This window comes from Tachypleus tridentatus, chromosome 7 (assembly GCF_004210375.1).
Source record: "Tachypleus tridentatus isolate NWPU-2018 chromosome 7, ASM421037v1, whole genome shotgun sequence".
Classification (NCBI taxonomy): domain Eukaryota; kingdom Metazoa; phylum Arthropoda; class Merostomata; order Xiphosura; family Limulidae; genus Tachypleus; species Tachypleus tridentatus.
In genome coordinates this window covers 150,980,919-151,006,512 of record NC_134831.1, presented here as the reverse complement: position 1 = coordinate 151,006,512, position 25,594 = coordinate 150,980,919, and the positions used below count along the sequence as shown (strand labels likewise).

The 25,594-nt window shown below is 34.3% G+C and overlaps 1 protein-coding gene across 3 annotated transcripts in view; it reads left to right on the top strand.

Annotated features, from left to right (window-relative positions):
* LOC143256910 (hepatic sodium/bile acid cotransporter-like) overlaps positions 1-10,100 on the top strand; it is a 72,568-nt gene extending 62,468 nt beyond the window's left edge. Inside the window, exons 1-3 of one of the 3 annotated variants that reach the window (XM_076514753.1) lie at positions 1,724-2,767; positions 4,441-4,612; positions 9,202-10,100. In XM_076514753.1, coding sequence (XP_076370868.1) covers positions 2,090-2,767; positions 4,441-4,612; positions 9,202-10,088 — 1,737 coding nt within the window. In that variant the 5' untranslated portion in view covers positions 1,724-2,089 and the 3' untranslated portion in view covers positions 10,089-10,100. Of the gene's footprint in view, positions 1-1,723; positions 2,768-3,050; positions 3,514-4,440; positions 4,613-9,201 lie in introns of those variants that run through there. The other 2 variants (XM_076514755.1, XM_076514754.1) reach the window with 2 other exon arrangements.
* Positions 10,101-25,594: the final 15,494 nt, after the last annotated feature.

Genomic DNA, 25,594 nt, shown 5'->3' with positions numbered 1-25,594 from the left:
TTGCTAGCGAACGAATACTACATACATATAAATACATAGCGGGTTGAGTATGTTATGCTAAGATGATTTTGATTATGCAAATCACAAGGCACGTAACAACTATTGCTCTTATAAAGTCGCAATGGAAATGCAGCTATTAGCACTACGTTTTAACATTGTTTGGCGTTAACTGGGTAGTGTGAACCCATTGTAACTCAACTGTTCGCGATAAATTTACATAACAACCTTTTCCGACCCAAAATGTTTCAGGTTATAAAGACGTATTCAGACCAGGGATTTATATTTTCCAAAACGGAAATTTTACTTTAATGGTATTATAATTAAAGGAAAAAAAGGATCGAACTATGGACCCATGTCAGTCGAGAAAGAGACCTTCAATAAGTTGTATCCCTACTGTGGTGAGCAAAGTAAGTCGTTTAGTAACAGTTAGAATCCACAAATACATAGGTCAATAGTGAAGGCCTCGTGCCTCAGGCAACACTATGCAACATAACAAAGTATCTCTGTCTAAGAATAAGGACAAACAGGTATGAATTCACCAAGAACTGTCGTATATCTTGTTCAATAGTCGCATACCTCAAGTACCTGAGAAAGAAATGAGTATTTATGCTTTTATATATGAAAACATACTGGCTAAGTAGTAGCAGTATTTTAGAATTTGAGTTTGCTTGTTGAAATTTCGCGCAAAGCTACTCAAGGGCTATCTGTGCTAGTCGTTCCTAATCTAGCAGTGAAGGACTAGAGGGAAGGCAGCTAGTCACCACCACACATCGCCAACTCTTAGGCTACTCCTCTACCAGCGAATAGTGGGATTGACCGTCACATTAAAACGTACCCATGGCTGAAAGGGCAAGCACATTTGGTGAGATAGGGATTCGAACTTGCGACTCTTAGACTGCAAATCGAGCACTTTAATCACATAGCCATACCAGATGTGAATAAACTGAAAAAACAGGCGCTAAAAAAACGTCGTTCTATACTTCGAACATGATATCTTTATGGTGGAGCCATTTGTAATAGAAACTATATTATACAGATGCCGTCAGCTAGAGTGAGATCAGATGTTACGATATGGACTGTAACGTTATGGTAAGGCTCCAACTTAGTTTTGTTTTTTTTTAATTTTGCGCAAAGCTATTCGAGGGCTATCTGCGCTAGCCGTCCCTATTTTAGTGGTGTGAGATAGCTAGTCATAACCACCTACAGCCAACTCTTGGGCTACTCTTTTACCAACAAATAGTGGGATTGACTGTCACTATATAACACTCCCGCGGCTGAAAGGGCGAGCATGTTTGGTGCGACGAGGATTCGAACTCGCGGCACACAGATTACGAGTCGAACGCCTAAACCTACCTGGCCATGCCGGGCCATCAAATTCATTTTAATATAATGTACCCGACCTCTGCATACACATATATCATAAAGACATCAGTTTGAAAACGACTATAAAATATGTGTTGATTAATGTAACATAAGAATAAACAAGTCAATAGACAATCAGTAAAAACAGCTGAATGACGAAAATACTAAATTCGAAACTAAGCACTATCTGGAGAAATGTAAATAATTTTTCTTTCGAAAATATTATTATTTTATTTTTTAGTCAATTTTCTAAGCGCATTCATGCTATCTGAGAAGTTATAGCAAATTTTTAGAAAAGGACTTTGAAACTATTTATCAGTTCTGTAACATACTCGTCACTGAGGTAATTGTGTAGCTCTAACGAACGTAGACATAGCAGTTATAACGGTAAAGCAGTATATCAAAGTTTAATTGCCAACTGGATACAAACAGTGACTAGTTCAAGTGCTTTAACGTGTATTATTTATATGTTAAATGAAGTTGGACTTTGAACGTTTCGTTGTGGAGTTTGAGTTGAAGATCTCGTTGCGTAGTTAAATTATCAACAATATTGTTACACTGTTTTAAATGTTTTCTTAGTCAAAATACTGTCGAGAATTCTACGTTCCTGAGGAATGCAGTAGCTCTGAAAATTTTGCTTTCATAGGTTACAGTGGTTTTAGTACTTTGTTCTAGATAATAGCTGTGCTTTGATTAGTTTGCTAGAAACGTTTCTACGGTAGTGTATATGATGGGTGTAGCAGTTTTAGCAATATTGAAGCTTACATTTTACGCTATCTGTTTGAGTTCATGGTTGACAAAGGCTACGACTGTTTGCGATAAACCGTGCTTGGCTGATAACTTTACGGTCAAGTTCTATCCGTCCTATTTATTAGAACTTTCAGAACAAGAGATAAAACGTCTAGTATTTACCATCGAACCTAAATCATCACGCCAACTGACTGAATTCAGTGAGGACATCTTTTCTGAAGTACGTCTGGAATTTTCTATATTCCCTGAAGATCAAAATGTTGTGAAAGTTGTAGGATATGAGAAAATAGTTCTTAACGTCTCGGATATATGCAAAAGAAAAAATTCAACTTTATTTATTGAGGGAAGATTTTTGGGCTTTACAACTCTCCTCTGGGCGGTAAGTCTAACTACGAGTATTAAACAAAACGAGACTAGCGTATTTTCAGAACTAGATGGAACAGCGGTTACTCTGTGGAACGGAAGATACTTCGTCACTGTGTCCCGATCCGAGTCACCTAGTCAAATTCTCTTCATTATAATCTTGGGCCTTTTGGTTGCAATTAATAATGTCAATATGGGATGCCACATTACTGTATCTTTAGTCATCGCCGTTCTTAAAAAACCAGTAGCCCCGCTTATAGGATTGGCTAGTCAGTTTTTTTTCATGCCACTGGTAAGAAAAACACGTTTTGTAATACTGTACACGTTTTGTAATACTGTCGTCATAAGTTGTAATGATTTTTGTCGTAATACATACTAGAATTTTTTTGTATATTTTGATTTTTATATTGATTTGGTTGTTGTTAAGCGCAAAGCCACACAATAGGCTATCTGTAATCTGGTAACCAAGGGCACTCAAACCTGAGTTTTAGCGTCGAAATGCTGCAGACTTATCACTGAGCCATTAAGGGACTACTTTTATATTGTAATTAAAGTATAAATATTTCTTCCGAAGTGGAAATGGAAGCAGAAACTAAATATCATTACTAATTTCTTATGACGCTGTAGTATTCATTAAGGAAATATATTGCTATTTCTATGACTGTTATTTCATTGACAGGAATAATCAATCTAAGTTGTAGTAATGATGTTAGAGTGGGCTAGGCTGCTCAGAATTTGACAAGAAGGCAATCTGTATTTTCCTCTAGATGTGCTATTTATATTCTTCAATTTATCCTACTCTGCGTCAATCGAGGTTATAGTAATGATATTAACATGGTCTAGGCTAACCGAGGTTGGGCAAGAAGGCATTCTATACCCTCCTCTAGCTGTGACATTTATAATGTTGAGTTTTCCCTACTCTTCTGAATCAATCTGACTGGCAAGTCTCAAAGTCTTGTGGACAATGTTATTGATAAATAACAGGCACTAGTTGACCTCTTGGGATTTGGACCATTGTTCCTGATGAAATGCGATAGTGTAAGTGAATTAATTATACACGGATAGTACTGCGATAGAAATAGAGGAAAATAGTTTGGTTGTCAACTGATTTCTAGAGCAACTGAATTGGCCTAAGTGGACTCTTGACAACAAGAAAACTGCATAGTGTTAAAGATAGAACTTTGATCTCCAGAGTGTAAAGAATTTTTGTACATATGTTTAACTTATTTAGAGTATGTATATATATATAATTTTAAAACCAAGTGAAGTGCATTCTGTTTGTTTATCATCGAATTTATCGCCAACCATTCACAGACACCTACTGTAGAAGAACCCTTAGTCCAACACACCCATATATTTACATCGCTATATATAACGTACTATATACATACTACATAAAAATAAGTTTCTGACATACTGAAAAACAAAATTTACTTAATTCGTGCAAAAAATATTAAAACTGCAATTTTGTTTGGTATTTCACTCGAACTATATATTTTATATTGTGCGTATTATTTTTTGAGATAACACTGATTAATTCCTTTTCAGGACGAGATTTAAAACTTTTATATTTTCAAATGTAATGTTTCTACTTTGTTAACTACAGTTCATGTAATTGTCAGTATATTCCTATAATTATAGTTTTGTTTCCATTTCGGATTTAATTATACATATCTGTCTTTAGAATGTTGAACTTAAGGCAGCCAAAAGTCAACCTGATGTTATTTTCTATGCAGTATAAGAATATCAGTGTTGTGCGTGTAAAATACCTCTGTTTGTGAATTATTTTTACAAGATAATGAAAACCATTTTTAAATTTCCACGTTTTGTCCACATTCCTTTCAGTTAATACTGAATTCTAACGTTATTGTTTAAATAAAGGAAAGTTTGAGGTTTAGTTTCATTTTTAAAAATGCTTGTTATACACGCATTGTCATTTCTCTAATACTGACTATTCAAATACAGGCATCATTTGGATTTGGTCTGTTACTCTTCAATGATTTGACCTGGAGACTAGGACTTTTTACACTTGGATGCTCACCAGGGGGTACTATGAGCAACTTCTGGAACATAATATTTCATGGGGATGTTAGTCTCAGTGTCATTATGACATTCATGAGTACCATAGCAGCACTTGGTAAGCTGGTAAAAACTATCAGTTACTTATTATATTCATTTTAAAATGCTAGGTCAGTTCTTTATATTTACAGCATTATTATGAAATTAGATCTTATATTCTCGTGAAAGGTGAAATATTTTTTTTATCTTCACGATATTATTATTTCATTCAGCTAAGGTAGCGTGTAGTAGTTATAACGACATAGATAGATAAGCAGATTATTCCAATGTGGCTTTATGTTATTAAAAAAGAAAATAATAATGTGTTTAATTATTTTAAGGTTTAAGTTAGTAGTAAATGATTTTATGAATGCCATATTTGTTGCTATATTTTGAATGTAAATATGAAAAAATAACCTACATTTGATTAATTTAACGAACTAAGTCGTAGCCCTTTCTTGCTATCCATGATGAATCTGCTGCTATCCAATTGGCGAATGCATCACCGACCATCAGCGCTTTAACATCAGCAAATTTATTATTATATAATTGGTATAACACTTTTGGAATCATAATTCACATAACGTTTGAAAGTGCATTGATAAACTAAACTTTAAGCAAAAGCTTTCGAGGTTGACCAAATATAAAACATGTCCAGAGAATATTTATTTAGAATATTCTTCGCAACCAGTTTACTTTTTTTAAACATAATTTGTGAATAATAATTTTCTTGGATCATGTTTTAAATTTCCTGTCGTTAACTGACACTATACTTCAGTACTTTTAATACTATTCTTTGAACGTTTTTGAAGCTCAGTTGTTACTGTTTAAGTAAGGTTTAAGTCTGAGCACGTACATGGGTAATTCGAGAATTTAATTACTAAGAATCCTGTAGAATAAATATCTGCAATAACATATCCTACGTGGATTCTCACCTGAAGTATACGTTTTGTAATATCTTTCCTATGAATAAGTGTGCTACTCAAAGATATCCCACCATTTAAAATGTCTGAAATATCAATGCTTTTATCAATTATAATAACCACCTCTTTCCAAATATTTCAGAATTCCAGAGGATATACCATATTTTGTCAGAACATCCACTTACACAATTTGAAATAAATCGAACCATATGGAATTACTTTCATTAATATTAAATAGTGCTTATACAATGTCAAAAATTGAGATACAAAAAAGGTTATGCATTCTTACTTAAGTAAACTTGCACATAAATGTGACATATCAGAGTGTGTTTGTTTGTGATTAAACACAAAACTACCCAATGAACTATCTGTACGCTGCCCATTATGAATATCGAAAACAAGTTTCTAGCGTTGTAAATTCACAAATGTACCGCTGTGCCACTGGATGCGGCTTATTACAGAAATGAATATGAAATAAAGAAAGTGTTATTGGTTTTTTGTTTAGAATCACAAATACAAGAAATATAAAAAAGGTAAAAACTTCTTAGAGCAGAAATTTATCTATCCGCAACATACTACCACTTGTTCTGTTTATATATTTTCATTTACGATATCTAACGACTGTTACTGTATACTTTTTGCAAAGATAAGGATCGCTGACAACATCCGTACACTAATTCATTATTTGGAGTTTTATGAATCAGTTTCTTAGATTTTGTTGAGTGTTTTATTTTAATACTGAAATTCGGTTACAACTCACATTGGACACTATAATATATTTTTGAAAAATCAAACATTCGTTTAACTTGTTTAGAGTACGTATATATAACCGTAAACTCTTAAGCCATAAATAAAACACATTAAAATTAAACAAAATACGCTGCATATTTTAGAAACAAAGATCCTAGGATATAAACTACAACGTGGGATTATAAAATGTATCCTAGGTTTTGGAGGTGACTGCGGAAGAAAAGCCCATATTGCGGTGGGGATAAACCGTCTATCAGTTTTAGCCTTTAATTCGCTAGTCTCACATAACAAGATTAGAAATCTAGAAATTAGGAGAGCGAGATGTGGGTGCTCAAGCCCACAACCTCTCACATCTGTATCACCCTTCACTGCCTGCACACAGTTGTGGGAAGGTGATTGCTCTCCCAAGTTAAAATAAGAATAAGAAAAAGATAAACATAAAAGATGAAAAATAAATAAAATAAAATAAAAAAATAAGGAAAATAAGGTATTACCATTTCGGGATAAGTAAGGTAAAACCTATCTCTTGAAGTTAGCTTTCCTCTCCCCAATATTAAAGAGACACTAATTGACACGACATCAGTAAAGTGATAGTTTACTGTGACTGTCCTGCTTTTATATGCGGCTTAAGGTGTACATCCTCATAAAGTATCGCCAAGTTCTTAAATGACCTTGTTTTTAACTAAAAATAATTAATAATATACAACTGCTGGCCAAAATCTTAAGGCCAATGAACATAAAGAAAAAATATGCATTTTGCATTGTTAGACTCAACCACTTATTCGAGTAGAGCTTCGAAAAATGAAAATAAGAAAAGGGAAAATAAAAATAAAAAACTCTTTTTAGCATTTATTAGGGAAACTGTAAACACTATGAAATTATCTTAAATACTAGCTGGACAAAGTTTAAGACCATTCAAAAAAAAAGTCCTAAACACGGTAGGAAATGCCAAACAAGAGGTCTCAGTAGTAAGTTGCACGGCCGTCATTGCGAATAACTGCAAACATTCTCTTGGCATGGTCGATATAATCGTTTGCAGAAGGCTGACTGGAATGTTATTCCAAGTGGTAAAGATGGAATATTTATTCCATAAATATTGACATGTCGATGTCAAGTTCACGAAAATCACACACTGTTTGGAATTAACGTCCATTTCTATAGACGTCCTTTGCCATCCACCCCCAAACATTTTCAATGGGGTTCAGTTCGGGCGAACGCGCTGGATGGTCCAAAAAATCACGTTATTCGCCATGAAAAATGTCCTGCGGGCATTGTGGATTGCAGCGTTGTCCTGCTGAAAGATCCAGTCATTTCCACACAAGCGAGGGCCTTCAGTCAATAAGGATGGTCTCTCCAACATGCCAATGTAGCCAGTTACTGCTTGACGCCCCTGTATAACATAAAGCTCCATTGTACCATGGAAGGAGAAAGCACCCCAGATCATGATGGAACCTCCTCCACTGTGTCGTGTAGAAAATTTTCCGGTGGGATATCCTTATCGTGCCAGCAACGGTGGAAGTCATCTGGACCATCCAGGTTAAAGTTTTTCTCATCAGAAAATAAAACCTTCTTCCACTGTTCTACGTCCCATGTTTGATGCTTCTCAGCAAAGTTTAACCGAGCTGTTTCGTGGTGTAGAAGGAGACCTGGCCTTTGAAGACATTTATGGATTTTAAAGCCTTTCTCTCGTAGGTGCCATCTTATAGTTCTTGAGCTGCATTCTGAGTCTGCAATGGCCTTATTCTGGTTCGACGATTGGCTGATGCCTTGTCGAACAACCTGTCGAATTCTTCTGCTCAACGTCGGCGAAGTTTTCTTGGTCCGACCACTTGAAATTCTTGTTTCGTATCCCTCAGGGTCTTATAAGAAATTTGCAACAGCAATTTTACTCTGGCCAATCTTACCAGCGATTGCATGTTGAGAGAGACCTCGCTTTTGCAGCTCGACAATTTTGCCACATTCAAACTCTGTCAACATTTTAGCCTTTGGCATTTTGTCATGTTTTTTACCCAATGTAACACAGGAGATGTCACTGGGAGATGTTAACAACGCTAATGCTTGAACATAAATGACTAAATTTCGTTACTTGTTTACCGATTTACGCTTCGTTTCAGTAAGGTCTTAAACTTTTGACCAGCTAGCATTTAGTCTAATTTCATAGTGTTCACATTTTTCCTATTAAATGCTAAAAAAGTTTTTTTTTTTATTTTCCTATTTGTTATTGTAACCTTTCGAAGCTCTACTCAAATAAGTGGTTGAGTCTAGGCCAGCAGTGTACATATATATTATTTTAAAACCAAGAAGAATGCGTGCTGTTCGTTTATCGTCGAATTTATCGCCAAAAAGTCACAGACACTTACTGTAGAAGAACCCTTAGTCCAACACACTCATATATTTACATCTCTATATATAACTTACTATATATAGTAATATTAAATATATACACATAGCTTGTACCCTGTGATTTAAAAACAAATTCAGCGTATTTTGTTTTGACTTAAAAAGTATGGTTTAAGTTACTATATATATATACTACTTAAAAAGTAAGTTTTTGATATACTGAAAAACAAAATTGGTTAGATATTGGCAAAAAATATTAAAAATGCAATTTTGTTCCATGCTTCCGTCGATCTACGTGTTTTATACTGTGAGTTTCATTTAATCTTTCGATATAATCCCCAGTATTCCATTGGACCAGATAACGTACAAGAAGTAATTTGAAAGTAAACAGATGTTTATATTACTTGGGAAACGAGGTTCATTTTTAACAACTGGGAAGAAAGGCTTTAACCTGACAAATTTTAAGCCTGGTTACAGAAATGTTTAAAATATCATACATGTAAGTTGTGTAAGATGTAAAAGTAAAGCAAAATGTTATTATTATGTCAAGTTATCTGCGACGATTTCTATCTACTTTTTGTAATATCAAAAAACAATTTATTACGTTAAAGGCTGAAGATGCAAGCCAGTTTAACGTTTTAATCTTCTCTCTCAGGATTTATTCCACTGTGGATGTCAACCCTGGGATCACAGATGATGCCACTCGGAGAACTGAGTATTCCATTCGAAAAACTTGTTACGTCTTTAATAGGTCTTACCATTCCAATTGGAATTGGTATTCTCATTCAGCGATTCAAACCCAGATGGGCGGACTTTTCGCGTAAAATCATTCGACCCTTTACCTTAATATGCGTTGCAATTTCGTTAGTGTCCGGAGTTTATTCTTATTATTATGTGATTTTGTTGTTTAATTGGCGTGTGGTTGTAGCTGGCATGGCTGTTGCATGGGGAGGTTTCTTCTTTGGTGCCATCTTTTCCTGGTTTTTTCGACTTAGTCGGCCTCAGGTTATTGCGGTAGCTTTCGAAACGGCACTCCAGAATGCTAGCATTGCCTTTATTATATTACAGCTTTCTCTGCCTCAGCCGTTTGCTGATCTTGCAGTAGTGCCCCTTGCTGCCCAGCTTTTAATGACTGGAGCTCCTCTTTATCTGTTGTTTGCAGTGTATGTACTTTATCACAAGTTCGTGAAGAAGGATAAAAACATTAGTTCAGTGTTTGAGGACCCAGAAGGAGGTAAGCCTGGAACTACTAACAAAGAAGACAATTATTCTGAGGAAAGGCGGCCTCTTATTAACAACAGAAATAGAGAAACGGTGGAACCGAAAGAAGAAACAACCCTGAACAGCAGCAGAAGGATAGAAAACATGGAAACCGCAACACTTCAATCCAGCGGAGGTAAAGTAAACATGGGACTGGAAAATGAAGCAACATCACACGAGGACAGAAGAATTGTAAAAAATGACACTGAAACAGAAGAAACCTTTTTAAGAAATACAAATAACGACAGTGTCGTTGGTGAAAAGTTAGAAATAAAATCTTAATAACAAAGAAAATATTAATTTCGTAAGTTTTTAAATTTATACAACGTTTTATGAACTTTGTTGTATTGCTAGTCATTCATGTTTTGGTAAATTATATTTGTTTCAACTGAGCTGGGATTAATACTCTCTGAGTAATTAATTATCATTTAGATGGATAATGTGTTGTATAAATATGTTATTGTCTCACAGAAATTCAAATAACTGAAATTATAATATTCAAATCTATTTCTAGCAGGAGAAAGTTAAAAAAATGAATAATTAACCATGTTTCGTTAGCTGTGTGTAGCAGAATGATAAGGTCATCAATGAATATATTGATCTAATAAGAGTATGAAAAGTAGTTCATTTAGGCGTAGTGATATTATTTCCATCTCGTTATCATGTATCACTACTGATAACCAATAAGAGAATCTGTTTCGATGGACGCTATTCTACTATGTTGCGTCGCTCTATTATTATTGACAAATGTGCACTATAACTATTATTTTGTAAATTTTCTTAACCTATAGAAATAGAATGTTAAAGGAAATGTAATGACGATTATAGTATTTATTGTTATTAATTATAGGAAAATAACATATATATGTATCATGAAAACTTACATTAGTAGAAATCGGGTTTCGATACCCGTGATAGACAGAGAACAGTGTATCTTTACCCTTAAACTACAACAAACATATAAATAAATCGCAATCTTATTTACGTCTGTAGCAAAGAGATCGAGTAAAGTCATAACCTTGTTGTGAATGATAAATAAATTATTTGCAAAAACACCATTAAAACAAACGGACACAATATGGAAGCTCTACTTTATATATATATATAAATATACTCTTCAAAACAAGAAACACAAAAGGGATATTTTTGTTATTTTAAAGAGAAATATATGTAATAACGTTACAAGCTCAGAGTATGTGATGTTACACGTGTTAAGGCACTGATTGTCAGACCAAAATGACAATAAAAGTTGTGCACCTTGAAAACGGAGGAAAACATCGGATTTTCGCCCAAACGCATGCGTGTCCCATAAATTTGTTTGAGAGATCTGCATGTTCTGCAAGTGCAACATGTGCAAACTCCCTATAAAAGTGACGGGTTTTCGGTTTCCATAGCTCAGTGTTAAACCACCGACACGCAATACAGTTACGCCAAGACTGACTGAAGCACAACGCAACAACGCCATTGGTCGCTTGGAAGCAGGCGAATCTCGATCAGATGTTGCCAGAGCTGTGAATGTCCACCCAAGCACCATCACAAGGCTATGGAATCGTCACCAACAACATGGATCAACTCGTGACCGTCTACGATCTGGCAGACCTCGTGTGACCACGCCCGCAGAAGATCGCAACATCCGGTTACGTCACCTTCGGGATAGGACCACCACTACGACGTCTACTGCCTCAACCATACCAGGGCTGCGTAGGATTTCCGATCAGACCGTACGCAACCGTCTACGAGATGCAGGAATCCGACCTCAACGTCCAGTCAGAGGCGTCATCCTCACCCAGCAACATCGTCAAGCACAGCTGCAGTGGACTCGGGCACATCTGGTATGGCCTCATCGACGATGGAGGCATGTTTGGTTCAGCGATGAATCACGTTTTATGCTTCTTAGGCAGGATGGAAGAACCCGTGTTTACCGTCGCCGAGGTGAACGTTTTGCAGCAAACTGTGTGCAGGAAGTTGACAGATTTGGTGGTGGCAGCGTCATGATGTGGGCTGCCATCGCCTACAATGCCAGAACAGACCTTTTGTACATTCGAGGGAATTTTACGGCTCAACGATACGTCGACGAGATTCTTCGGCCCCATGTGCAACCCATCATGGTGAACGTCAACGACATTTTTCAACATGACAACGCCCGTCCTCACACAGCCCGACTCACCACTGTCTTCTTGAGACACCACAACAGCAACGTTCTTCCCTGGTCCTCCAGATCACCAGATTTAAACCCCATCGAACATCTTTGGGACGAGTTGGACCGACGTCTGCGACGGCGACAATCTCAACCGCAGACTCTATCTCAGCTTGCAGCAGCTTTGCAGGCTGAGTGGACAGCCATTTCACAGGATGTGATTCGTCATCTCATCGCTTCCATAAGCAGGAGATGCCAAGCAGTTATTGATGCTCACGGGGGGCATACTCGTTATTGACGTTGAGTGACGTTAAACTTCACTTAGTGAGCGTGGACTTCGCCTTTGCAGACTTTGGATGTTCAGAAGTGAATGTGCAAAGTTTCACACATGTCATACAGAACTACCCGGAATAAACTTGTTAACAATTTGTCTCATATTTTGCCTCTTGCGTTTCTTTTTTTGAAAAGTATATTTTCAACACAGTAAAAATAACAATGAACATTTTATACTTTTCCAGCATGACGTACAACTATAATAAATAAGTCTTCAGATAACATTAGGCTGTTCCTAAACTTACTTTAGTAACGTAAGTATATCTTACAGAAACTGTAAATTGTCAATAAGTGTCTGGTAAACAGCATAACCTATTTCCATGATATTCTCCATGCTTGACCCTATTCAATGTATTAAAGTACAAATATTTAAAGGTACATTGTTCTAACAACACCTAGCAAAAGTTGTCAATTAGGTAAGAAAGACGAAGTAATTTATTCTCTTAAATAGTCATTACATTACTCACATTTAGGTTACTTCTGTGGTTTTCAAATAAAACATAATAATCCACAGATAACATATTAACGTACCCGATGTACACAATTTCAAGCAGAACCGAGTTACTTAGGTGCAACAGAAGCATATCAAAGCTATGTCAAGTGATTAGGCTAGAGCTTTCATTCTGTAACTGCTTTGTCAAGACATATCGTTTGATATGAGACTACCTAACTCGTTTGTATTAATGTGCATCAACTACTGTAGAATGTAATCACACCGCTATGCTATATCTTTTCTGTGCACCAGGGTATACGTCTCACTGGGAACTGTGCTGCTTATCTGATCATCAATAGAACCATTCAACTATAACTTAGATGTGCAGTACCTCATCATGACACACGATAAGTTCTCATTCAAGTAAATTTTATTACTTCACAATCTATACTACCTCTTTAACCATCACTCAGGGCTTATAAACTTGGCAAGTACTCGCTTGTCACTTTATACCAGCCATCATCTAGGGTTTATAAACCTAGCAAGTACCTGCTTGTCATTGTTTATCACTTGTTCAGCGAGAGCATAAGAAAGAAGATGAACTGGTAAAAAGTACATTTTTGCTTACAACTCATATTTCACACACTTTTGCAAACAACTGTGTTTAAAGTTGGCTTCCTAACCAAAGTGGATATTTTCACATCCTCTGAACCATATTATTCATTGTAAATTCAACAAATCAATGATGTCTTATGTTAACATATCGACCAATATACAAGCTTGGCCTCTTGGTAAAGCAGTCCATAGTGAGAATCATAGGACAGAAACATTTCTTGGGTAGAAGAACAGCTATTTCTATGGTGATTCTTTATAAGGAAGAATTTAAAACTCACCACTAGGGCTTTCACTGAAGTGGTCATATTTTTCTCTTTGCAGTATACGTAGTAAAATGTCTACACCATCTTCAAAACTCCTTGATGCTAATGCACTCTTAAGAAAAACATTTCTGCATACTTACAACAATGGATGACATTCTCTTGTACTTTTCGACCCTTATATTGTAGAAACCCCAAATTAAATTTGCATCACAGGACTGCTGCTACAACACAGGACTGCTACTATATCACAGGACTGCTGCTATATAACAGGACTGCTGCTATATCACAGAACTGCTGTTATATCACAGAACTGCTGCTATATCACAGGACTGCTGCTATATAACGGAACTGCTACTATATCACAAAACTGCTGCTATATCACAGGACTGCTGCTATATCTCATTGATTCGAACAATACTTCTTGTTCTTGTAGTTGGTACAATACAAAGTCAACAATGCATTCACTAGTTTTTTATTGTTCTAATTCATTTTGTTGCATTGATAAAAAACAACCAAATTACGTCTGGGTCCATGAATTGCTGTTTCACAAAGTTTATGACTGGTTATTTATGGGGTTTATTCATATGGATAGATATGTTCTCTCAAACTGACAGAACAATCCATCATTTGCATACTGCTGATCTAAAGAGTGTTGTAAAGTAAACTTATAATCTTGAAGCACTGTTTTCCAGTGCATAATCTTACCTTCCAGATTTCAAAGTTCACCATTCATTTCAATGGTGAAAGGTTCATCCAATTAGTGAACTTCCCACTGTACAAGTAGTGGAGTTAACGTTTGACAAATATTAACATTTCAAGCACTTCCCTCTTTGTAATGCAGAATAAGTTGATGTAAACAGTTAAATATTCCACGACGTCCACATTTGTAACAAAATTCCTTATATTTTACTCTTACTAGTGTTAATATATAGGATGAATTATAGTCCTCTTGAGGATAAGAAAATGCCCATGCCGCGATGAAAACATGATTTAGGAACTGAAATACATGCTCACAGACATCCATTTACACAACTATTCATATCACATCACTATGTAAGAACCTGTCGTGATGTCACACAATCCTAGACTACGTATGTTAACGATACTTCCTATTATACTTGTTTAAAGATGAAACACCCCATTTCATACTAACTTGTACAAGTCTATATGTTATCTCTCAACTTGAATATGATATGCGATGATATAAAAACAGGGTTAAACAGACATAAACCTTTATGAGGGGCTGTCATCTAACTAAGAGCAGTTTTATGTGGACATTTGTAAGTTACCCAAGTATACTTGAATAAAAATATGTAATTGTTTCACATTTAGGAAAGGGGAAATGTAGTAGGTTTTCAATTGAAATAACTCCTTGACTTATCCTAAATCCTTCTTACGCTTGAATCTAAAAGTTAAACCTTTAGTAACCAAAATATAAATTCAACCAACAAATTCATAATTTCCAGTAATTTCTTCCTAAGCAACGTGCATGAAACCATAACATATAGTCACAAATAAATAAAACTTCATTCAACGCATATAATAAGAGGAAAATTCACCAGAATAGTTTAACTTTAAAAGCTCAGAGAAAGCACTTGCATGGCTTAATGGTTAGAATGCCAACTGATGCGACTCTACAGAGAATTTTTTACAACTTAGTTGTGGGAACACTGTACAAATGATTGTTGACCCTATTATTGGGTTCAAAAATCCAGAAAAAACCTTGGGATGATAGGTTATGCTGGGTACTTCCTTATTTCTGGTCAGTAATTCAAAACTAGAGTGAGTTACACCATAACCTTTGGAGTCTTTGACTTATCGATTTTGTTCATCTGTTCATAGAGTGTCATTTACCTGTTATTTATGTTTTTAAAAGTTCAATCTCAAAGCATTCTTTTAAAATAAACTGATAATAAAATTTATTAAAATGCAAAATCATACACAAAAATGCAAAAATAAACATTAGTAGGGTTAATAAATTGCAAAATTAGCCTTAGATATTTAAGAAATAAGAAGTGGATAAAACATACAGTAAATAATATATTTATACAAATCCAAATTAAATAATAATGATAGAATTATTTGAAATTACAATTAACACATGCCCTCTTTCTCTCTACCAGGAACAAAGTACAGCTTTTGGGTGGCAGGGAAAGGTAAAATAAATTTTGGTAATTGCTTTTGAAAAGTTCGAAATTTGTTGTATCCATTTGATGGTAATATGTTTCAGTTGGGAACTATTAGCGGTCAAAGGTGAATAGGGTTTTGGAGTGGCCACACCACCTGACCAATTATGGTCACAAACAGTAATTGATTATCAATTTTGTTGATTCTCATATCAAATTTTGTGACCTTTCATTATTATCTATTTGAGATAAGAGACCTTGTTCTCAATCTGAAGGAAGACAACTGTCACTAATGTCCTTTTCAGCACCAGACCTACTTTGAGTGCTGTCACAGCATCTATGAGAGTTATAGATAAACTGCTTGAATAAGGGCTTTCAGAAGCACATGCAGGTAATAGAGAGGACAATGGTGATTGTTGATGATATGCCTAAGAGTAACAAAATTCCAGTGATGTTAATTAACGGATCTTGGAGCTACCTATTAAAGATCTATTGGGAGTTGGTCTGAAAAACACATGAAATGACGGGCAATGAAGAAGGCTCACGTAACGGTCCAGTCGGTCAGATGTACTTTCATTAACTATAGAATTTCTGTTGATGATATGACCAGTCATAGCTCGATTAATGTTTGTCCAACTTAGAAATAAATTATAAACTGTATACATCATATCTCATTACGCGGTACATCCTATTTAAATATCCACAAAATCAGATAAATCATGGATAGTTTGTGTTCGATCCTTTATACCAGGTTTAGAGAACAATCTTGTGTTAAGACAAAACTGAATGCAGCTAAATACAGAATAAAATCTAAAGTGACAAAAAAAAATGAAGAGGCAATATGTATATATGTATTTTGTGGAAAGACAGATAAAGAGAGCAAAGTAATGTGGCGATACTTAAAAGATGTCACCAGAAGAAAGAAAAAAAAGCTTTTAGAGATTTTTTCTTTTGACAGGATGCTTATGAAAAATCGTTTTTTGGTTTTCTGAGAACTCTTTTCTCAGACAGTGGTTATCTTTCCATAACAAGTGAATTTCTTGCATGAGACATTGTCATCTAGTGTCATCCAGACTTTTACCTTGGTATCCTTTCTGCTACAACAAGGCCCAAGTCTCTGTACAGCTTCTTGTATGGCTAAATAGTGCCCACTTCAACCATAAGTCCCTTAAAGCTCAACCTGGGTGAAATGAACGTTGGACTTCTGTCAGCAAGCAAGTAGTACTGTTCGTGATTGTTGTGTCGATAAAGACCTGGTTCTTAAGAAAAATGCTGTATTAGAGTCATTGGACCTCTTGCACCTCATGCAGGCTAAGTATAATTTTTGGAAGAAAAATCCAAAGAGGATTATTTTTACTCCTTTTTGATATGACAGAGCATATCTTTCTTATGTGACAAAATAATTCTTCATCCATCTACTAGAAAAGTGTGTCAACACTTCCTCCTCTATTCTTCTATGTATGGTGAGATAAACCATAACACCAACTTCTAGTGAATGCATACTCTTTAAATCCGTGTATGCCTTGTTCCAAAGATTTTTGAATGCTCAGTCCTCATACCTTATATGACTATATTAACCAGACTTCAAACCATATCAGTAACTGTGTTTACCACTCAATAAAACATCCAACAATTACATCACTTTTGAAATATTATTATCATCTTTTGCTATTCAATCTTAAAACTGATTAGCAGTTTGTACATTTTAAATAGGTGTCTAATAAATGGCTCTTTTTTGCCTCTGTACTATATTCAGTGTATATTTTTATTATGACATATTCATGAAATGTAAAGGACGCTTGGTTAAATAATAGAATATATCAAGTCAGAGGAATATAAAACAAATGTCGATGATAAACAGTAGTAGACATAACTGTGTCTGCTAAATCTTCATGACTATAATATGGAATTCTTTGACTAAGTGAAATTCAAAGGATCATGAGACAAATATATGCAGAAGCTTTAATCACAAAAATCAAAATATTGCCATTTGATAATAAAAAAAAATAATTTCATCATATTTCGAAAAAAAGGTCACCTAACACATGGTCATACTAACTGACAGTTCTTTGAGAAATAGACACTTTGACTTTACTAAGTTTATCTTCCTTGTCAATTTTAGTTAGGATGCTTAGGGCACTGTTAGTTGAGAAACTTTCAGCCACTGGGTATGTGCTGTCAAACTTTGATATCTTTCCATATGATTGAAAATTTAGTCTTGATGCGCTAAAAATGTCTGCTGCATTTTTAATCTTTAGAGTCATCATCAGTGTTCCCCCCTTTTTTCATTCACTCAAGGTGACCAAGGGTGTTAACAGGAAGTCTCGTTCTTTAACTACTTTTGACCTTGTCCATTTAGTTGAGACATTTTTAAACAGCTGCATTTACGAAAGTATGTACTCTCAAAACTTCCACTCTCTTATGTTAGGGAATGTAATGATGAATTATCTTCCAGACCTTTGATGAAGAAGTGATTCAAGTCTCAACATTACCGACAATGAAAATCTTCCTTTCTTTCCATTACGAGACTAGAACAACATTTGAGCAGCTGTTGGGATGGCAAAATTTTGAGCTAAATTTATCAGGTTCTATTTACTTTTTGTGTTCTGTGTGTTTTCATAATATCACCAAGCCCACAAAATTTACGGATTTTTTTCATTATTTGGGAAAAATAAAATATATTTCCATTAGTCTAGTACAGACATCCTCTATCTTGGTTTGCTTAAAGATATCACTACGTTTCATCCTAAAATTGAAACAAATTTATAGACACTAGAAAAGAAATATCTCTCATTATTAAGAGAGCAACCATTACTTTTTTTGGCACTAAGACTAACGTTTGCAACACCTGCACATTGATCTACCAGTTTTGAATCAAAATTAGCGACGTCCATTTTCTCAAAATGTTGTAAATCACTGCTTTCTGATGCTCAGCAAATTCAACAGAAACATCTAGCAATGGTAGGTTTGCATTTTATGTTACCATTGTTTCGAATGGAAATAATAAAGTTATTTTTCATGAACACTGATATCGTTACTGTCATCTGTTAGCAAGAGGAAAAATCTTCCGTTTCACACAGAGCTAAGTAATTTCTTCAATAGATGCTTATACAATTTCTTTATTCCATGCAGACCGTACTGTATGTAGTAGATCTGTATAGATCTATAGATTCCATGACCTCTTTATCAATTCTTTCTGCTCTAATAGGCTGATCAGACCTCCTATATTTAACTGTGCACTCTTTCTTCAAATAAGCTCTTGAAATTCCAGATATGAATACAACATTTTAGTTTATCTTCGAACTTCGTACATATCTTTCTGACAATTTTGGCTACAAATTGATGATCGTCATTACACAACATCCATTTTTGATTATCACTCAGATTTTGTTGTAAATTCCATGGACATGATTGGACCTATAAGGTCGAAATGACACTTGATATTCACTCAGTCCGATTTCAGTATTTTTGCCGATCGTAATATTGTCACCCCATATGCTTTGTGTAATAGGGCAAAAATTCTGAAAGTGGAACTACAAACGCAGTCAGTGGTTTGTATGAAGTTTCTGTTACATGAAATGGGGAATGGGGATAATCTAATTCCTGGATAACTTGAATCGTACAGCGTGGTGACAAATACAGTTTTTATACGTAATTGTTTTTTATTGTTTTGTGCGCTACGGGCAAAGCTGTGCAAATAATAACTAATAATTTGATGCTATTCATCTTACATTACTTTTACTGATTAAAAGTAAATGTGACACAAGAACAAAACTGATTAGGAGAAGGCATTTCGGCCCGGCATGGCCAAGTGGGTTAAGGCGTGGAGACGTTATAATGTGACGGTCAATGGCGGTGGGTGGTGATGACTAGCAGCCTTTCCTCTAGTCTTACACTGCTAAATTAGAGAAGGCTAGCGCAGATATCCTTTGTGTAACTTTGCTCGACATTCAAAAACAAACAAATAAGGCATTTTGTGATGCGGTACCAATAATCATAATCCTGCACATTTCACATCCCAAACAGCTCTTCCACCATTGCCACTCTAAAACCATAATTTTGATTCTAATATGGAATGAGAAGATAAAAGAAAAAATCCATACATTTTATCAGTAACTGTAAATAAGCAATTTACTAAATATTTTACAACATTCTTGCAGTGTAATTCATTGTTGTGGATAAAATAATTTTAAGTGTACCAAATCTCTGTAGTAAAGAAATCATTTTAAATATTAGGAAATTTGGAACAGTAAACTGTAACTTTAGGTCACTGGAATAATAGATCTGAACTGATGACCACATGAATTAACTACAGCAATAGACTCATATTTAAGGTTATAATAAGAGAATAATATGGAGTAATAGATACTAAGTGGTGGACTCGGAATCAAGTCCGGAGTGACTAGGTAGTATGGGCAGTGAAGTCAGAACTAAGACTATGGTGACTAAGTAAATGCCCTTCCCCGAGGCACAGTGGTATATCTGTGGGCTTTTACTGCTAAAAACCGGGTTTCGATACCTATGATGGGCAGATCACAGATGACCCTTTGTGTAGTTTTGTGCATAACAAAAAACAAATAAAGAAACTAAGTAATTATAAATTAAAGATCAGAATCATGGTGGATAGGTAATCTGTACTAATGGAATCAGAAATAGAACACATGCACACAAGTACACGCATCTTATTATAACCGTTCCAGTCTACAGTGAGTGGGGATTTCAAGTTACATGTTTTTAATCTCCAGTAAATTATAAATATTCTTATGAAGAGAGAAATTGTAACTGCTTCTTTAGTACTTTCTGTTATTAAAAAAAACAACTAATGGAAACCACAACCATAAACCAATTTATAACTATAAGATGTTCTGGATGACAGTATAATTAGAATTTAACACGAAATACTATTATAAAACTATATGGAGAAGAAGCCCCAATGGATTAATATTTTAATAATTGACAAATTATTTGTACTATTCTTAAGTATTATTGCATATTAAATATGAAGTAAAAGATAAGAAAGATATATTTGGGGTTGATTTTGGTTAATCCTAACCATATTCAACAAAAGGAATTTTGAAAACAAATTAACTCATCACTTTATGTGAAACAGGTGTTTTCCGAAATGTGGGTTTTCTCGATATAATACCATACTATTATAAGGAAGTTTACATTGTGAAAGATAATGGTTTTGTTAATTTAAAAGTCATGCGTGAATGTTTTGCACATATGTTGGAAATATGTCCTCGTGGTAAAATCAAAGTTCTTCGATAAGTTATCATTATTTTCACTGCAATCATACGAGAAAAAAGTCACTGGTATATTCGTTTTATCAGATGTATTCGTGCGTAAATATTTTATCAAATCAGAAACTTCAAATATTCTGTCAAACATATTGTAATGGATAGATTATTCCGGTAAAGTGAAGTCAGATCATGGTCTGGATCATGTGAATTTTGTTAATATTCTTTATTTAAGAATTCATGTTTAGGTAATTACAATTATAATGTGATCAGAATACTTTAGCTCGAGTTACTAAAATAACCTGATACTCTTTTATAAGGTACACTGATTTTTAAAGGCATGTTAGGGGTACCTGCATAATATATAAGCAGTAAATACAGGTGATGCTTTACAATAGAATAAGGTGTGGCTTTGTTATAAGAAAACTCAAACATACACAATAGAATAAAATGAGTTTGAAATAGAAAATGGTTCTTACTAAATTACTCATTTTCTATAATGTTATACATTCTTGTCAAACATTAAAAAAAAAATAAATCACTAGTATGTAGAATTATTAACGTTTTAATTTACATATAAGTCTTAAATAACATTAAACCACTAACTTATATTAGCTTCTATAAATATCCATGCTACCCATTAAATAAAGCATGGTATGCACTCCAAGGGAGTAATAATACAGAAATAAAAGAAGGTATAAGCCTATAGTGTGTATTCTTTGTTTAAGGCAGAGATTTAGCACAGTTTTGTTACTTTTTCATGTACTGTTTATATTTAAATAGACTAATTAAGTGCATAAACATGCACAAACATTTGTATTTAAGTATGCCTCAATTATGAAATACTATATTCCAGTTAATAAAGGGGTAAATATGATGTTTATTCATCTTTTTAAAGCAATTTTAATAGAATATCAAATGCACTGTATGAAATTCGTTCTCTATTTTACCTCATAAATATGTTGATAAGCTAAAATAGTAATAAGCTATGAGAAAACAAACCTAGCAGTACACTTTGAGTTTTGGTGTATTTAGTGTAATTCTATAGAAATCATTCCTGAGATTGTTTGTTTGTTTGAAGTTTTAACTGCACAAAAGTCTGTCTGTTTTTTGTACCCATCATCAAAACCTGGTTTACAGCATTGTAAGTCCGTGTACATACCGTTATGCTGTGTAAGTCCGTGTACATACCGTTATGCCGTGAGGTGGAGTGAGCTCCTGAGAAAGTGTTGGAATAAAACTTATCGGTATCAACACATTCAGCACAAATAGAGACATTACTATCATCAGTGGAGGTTTGAGTGCTATGTCGGTCTTCTGAAAATGAAAAAGTATAGTATAAGTTAATTAGAACAACCTTATTGTGGTGAATAGAAAGCTAAATTAACGTGAAAAAAGTTTCCAAATTCATAAGTTACAGTGGCTCATCCGTAAGTCAGTAGGCTCACGACACGAAAACTCGGGTTTTGATACTCGTGGGGCAGACAACCATGGTCTTCATGCATGCCTGTACTTAGAAAACAACCGATCAACGTGATGCAATGATGGTTGTTATTAAAGAAAAAACAATCGCTAAAGAAGCAGCAAGTTTTCTGTATCTGTTTAGATAGTATAGGTGGCCAGCTCGAGGCAAAGGCTAGAAAAAAGTTAGGAACTAAAACAAATCAGAAGAGTAGGGATAAAAAAAAAAGCTTTACTAAGATAAGAATTCTAGAGAATGAATCTCCTAGCTGTGATAATAGGCCCATTACCTGAAAATAGTGCAATACGTTATGTAATGTTTACTCCATTAAGAACTTTGTAGTGTGAGTTGCAAGAGATATTAAATACAAAAATAATTATTATATTAATCCAAATTGTTTAGAACCTCAAAAACAGAATTATACAAAAACATTTTACGTTAAAATACAATGTATTAGGGAAAGCAAGGAATAGAAAATAAGTCAACAATAAGCTTGATAAATTAAATTGTGATATCATTTTTAGTGGAACAAACTCAGCACAAAAACGTTGGACCGGTGAAGAATAACAAGTCATGGTAAAATTAATGAAACGAAAATTATTGATAATAAAAACTCGACTATACAAGAACATGTACAATAACTACAATGTGAAATAGAGAAAATAAAATAAAATGTTTATTAACTAGGATTTCACAACCTGCTACAGATTCTTTAAAAATTGCCGACAGCTGGAGAAAAAACCAAAATAAATTATAATACAAGAATATATTATTTCAGAATGCTAAAATGACTAATGTGTAAGAAAAATTTATACCTTTATTAGCTTGTTTGAAAAAATAGGCGATTATCAGCACTTAAGAAGACAAATAAAATAGATCAACCAAAGACCAGTATTATAGTTGGCATTTAAGTACCATCTTATTGAAATATATAGACAAAATTGATTTCAGATCGATCTGGTCAACAGAATCAAAGTGCTTGAAGTTTAAATTTTGTCCAGAGAGATAAAATATATTTTTGGCATATGCCAAAATAGTAATATTATTATGAATATAAGAGTTAGTATATTTATTCACATTATTTATAAAAGAGTTTCATATAAATTATAATTCTGTTTAAATACTTTGACATCTTATAGTATCATATATAAAAAAATGTCCATCATGGCTAGATGGTTAAGGCGCTCGACTCGTGATCTGACGGTCGCGGGTTCGAATTCCCGTTACACCAAACATAATCTCTCTTTCAGCCTGGGTGGCGTTATTACAGTCAATACCATTATTCGTTGGTAAAAGAGTAGCCCAAGAGTTGGCGGTGGGTGGTGATGACTATCTGCCTTTCCTCTAGTCTTACACTGCTAAATTATGGACGGCTAGTGCAGATAGCTCTTGTATAGCTTTGCGCGAAATTCAAAAACAAAAAACAGTATATAAAAAAGGAATCTGGTACTAATAAAAGTATGAAAAACAACGCTTGAATCCTATCACTGAGAATCCTCACTCTTTCAGTATTGGAGCATCATAACATGACGGCCAGTCAGTAAAACAGTAGTCCAAGAGTTGATAGTGGGTGGTGCTCACTAGCTGTCTTTTTTCTAATCTATCACTTCAAAATTATGAACAGATAGCCTTTTAGCAACTTTATGCGAAATTCTACAAACAATTAAAATATGTTTTTTTTCTAAAATTAGTTCAAAGTGTGACGACAATAAGAACATTTAGACGTTTTAAAACTTTTCATTTGTAGATTACTTTTTCTTTTTCCGAGTCAATACCGTAAAAAGCCAAAATATCCAAATAGAATCACAATCTACACAACGTTCTTTAATACATAGCCCCTAAATGGCTCAGCCACAGTTGTGGGTTTTTGATGATAAAAAAAGAATTTTGATACCCATGATGGACAAAGTACAAGTAGTTCATTGTGTAACTTTGTACTTACAAACTAACAAACTTATAGATAGAGTGGTCAATATGCTAAAATTATTTTTATAATCATTTTATTTGTATATGACTAAATCAATATTAAGTACCATCAGCATAGCCATAGTTAAATTTACCTATAAAGCATCTGAAATCACTATTAAGTATTATCAACTCAGATACATAACTGACATTGAGTCCATTGATTTTTCAACACATAAATTTAAGAGCATCCACGGAAAGCAAATTTCAGAAATGTACCGCAGAGGATAATTTCCAGTTCCGAGAGCAAAGGAAAGTAAACAAACATAGGGGAACAAGTGAAACAAAACCTAATTTCAAAAGTTACAAAACCATACTCCAAATAACCAGCCTCTATCTTCTGAGGTAAGGTACAAAATCAAGTGAAATTTAAATACAAGTCGACGCAGAACAATGATAAGGAAAATTCTAATTTGCAGCAAATTCAGTCAAAAACATTAAGATACAAAATTCAATGTTTTGTACGTGATTAACTATTCCAAGCAAGAAAATAAAAGACCTAGCTCATACTAAAATGTTCTGTATCAGAAGAGAGCTCTCCCCTTTCCAGGGGTAACAACAACAAAAAGAGTCAAAGTGATTTCACTTTCTAACCGGATTTCTCTGTCTGAGTAAAAGGATTAGTAATATATTTACGACCTTTTGACAAAAGGCTAACATGAATTTATACCAACATTCAGAACATATGCACAAAAACTAAAGAAGAACATCAAGAAATCAACATCTTTAATTAGAAATACGTTTTAAGCTGGTTCCTGAGGAGTGAAAATTATGACTATTCACAGTCATTACAATGCTTTTTTTGCACCTGAAGTCATAACAAAGCGTTATAAATACGCGTAGAACCGAAGTCTAGTTGCGGAAAACATAAATTCTAGAAACACCTTCATTGTTCTTTTGATAAGTATAAATAAGAAAAATAAGAATAAAAAACATTCTGTAAAAAAATAATTGATAAAATGAATATAGTTGGAGGAAAAATCCGAAAAGAAACTACACACAATATAAGTACAGGAAAAATACATACGTCAGTAAGTTCTAGAGAAAGAATTTGTAACAGAAAAATCTGTACACATTTGACAGTCCTACTGGGAAAATAAGTTAGAAAACAAATACTAGTGGATAGTAAATGCAGACGGTCAATAAATTTAATGTTTTTTGGAATGGTGCAACATTACTTTTAAAATAGGTTTAATCTGTTTCTCTTGTTCCTA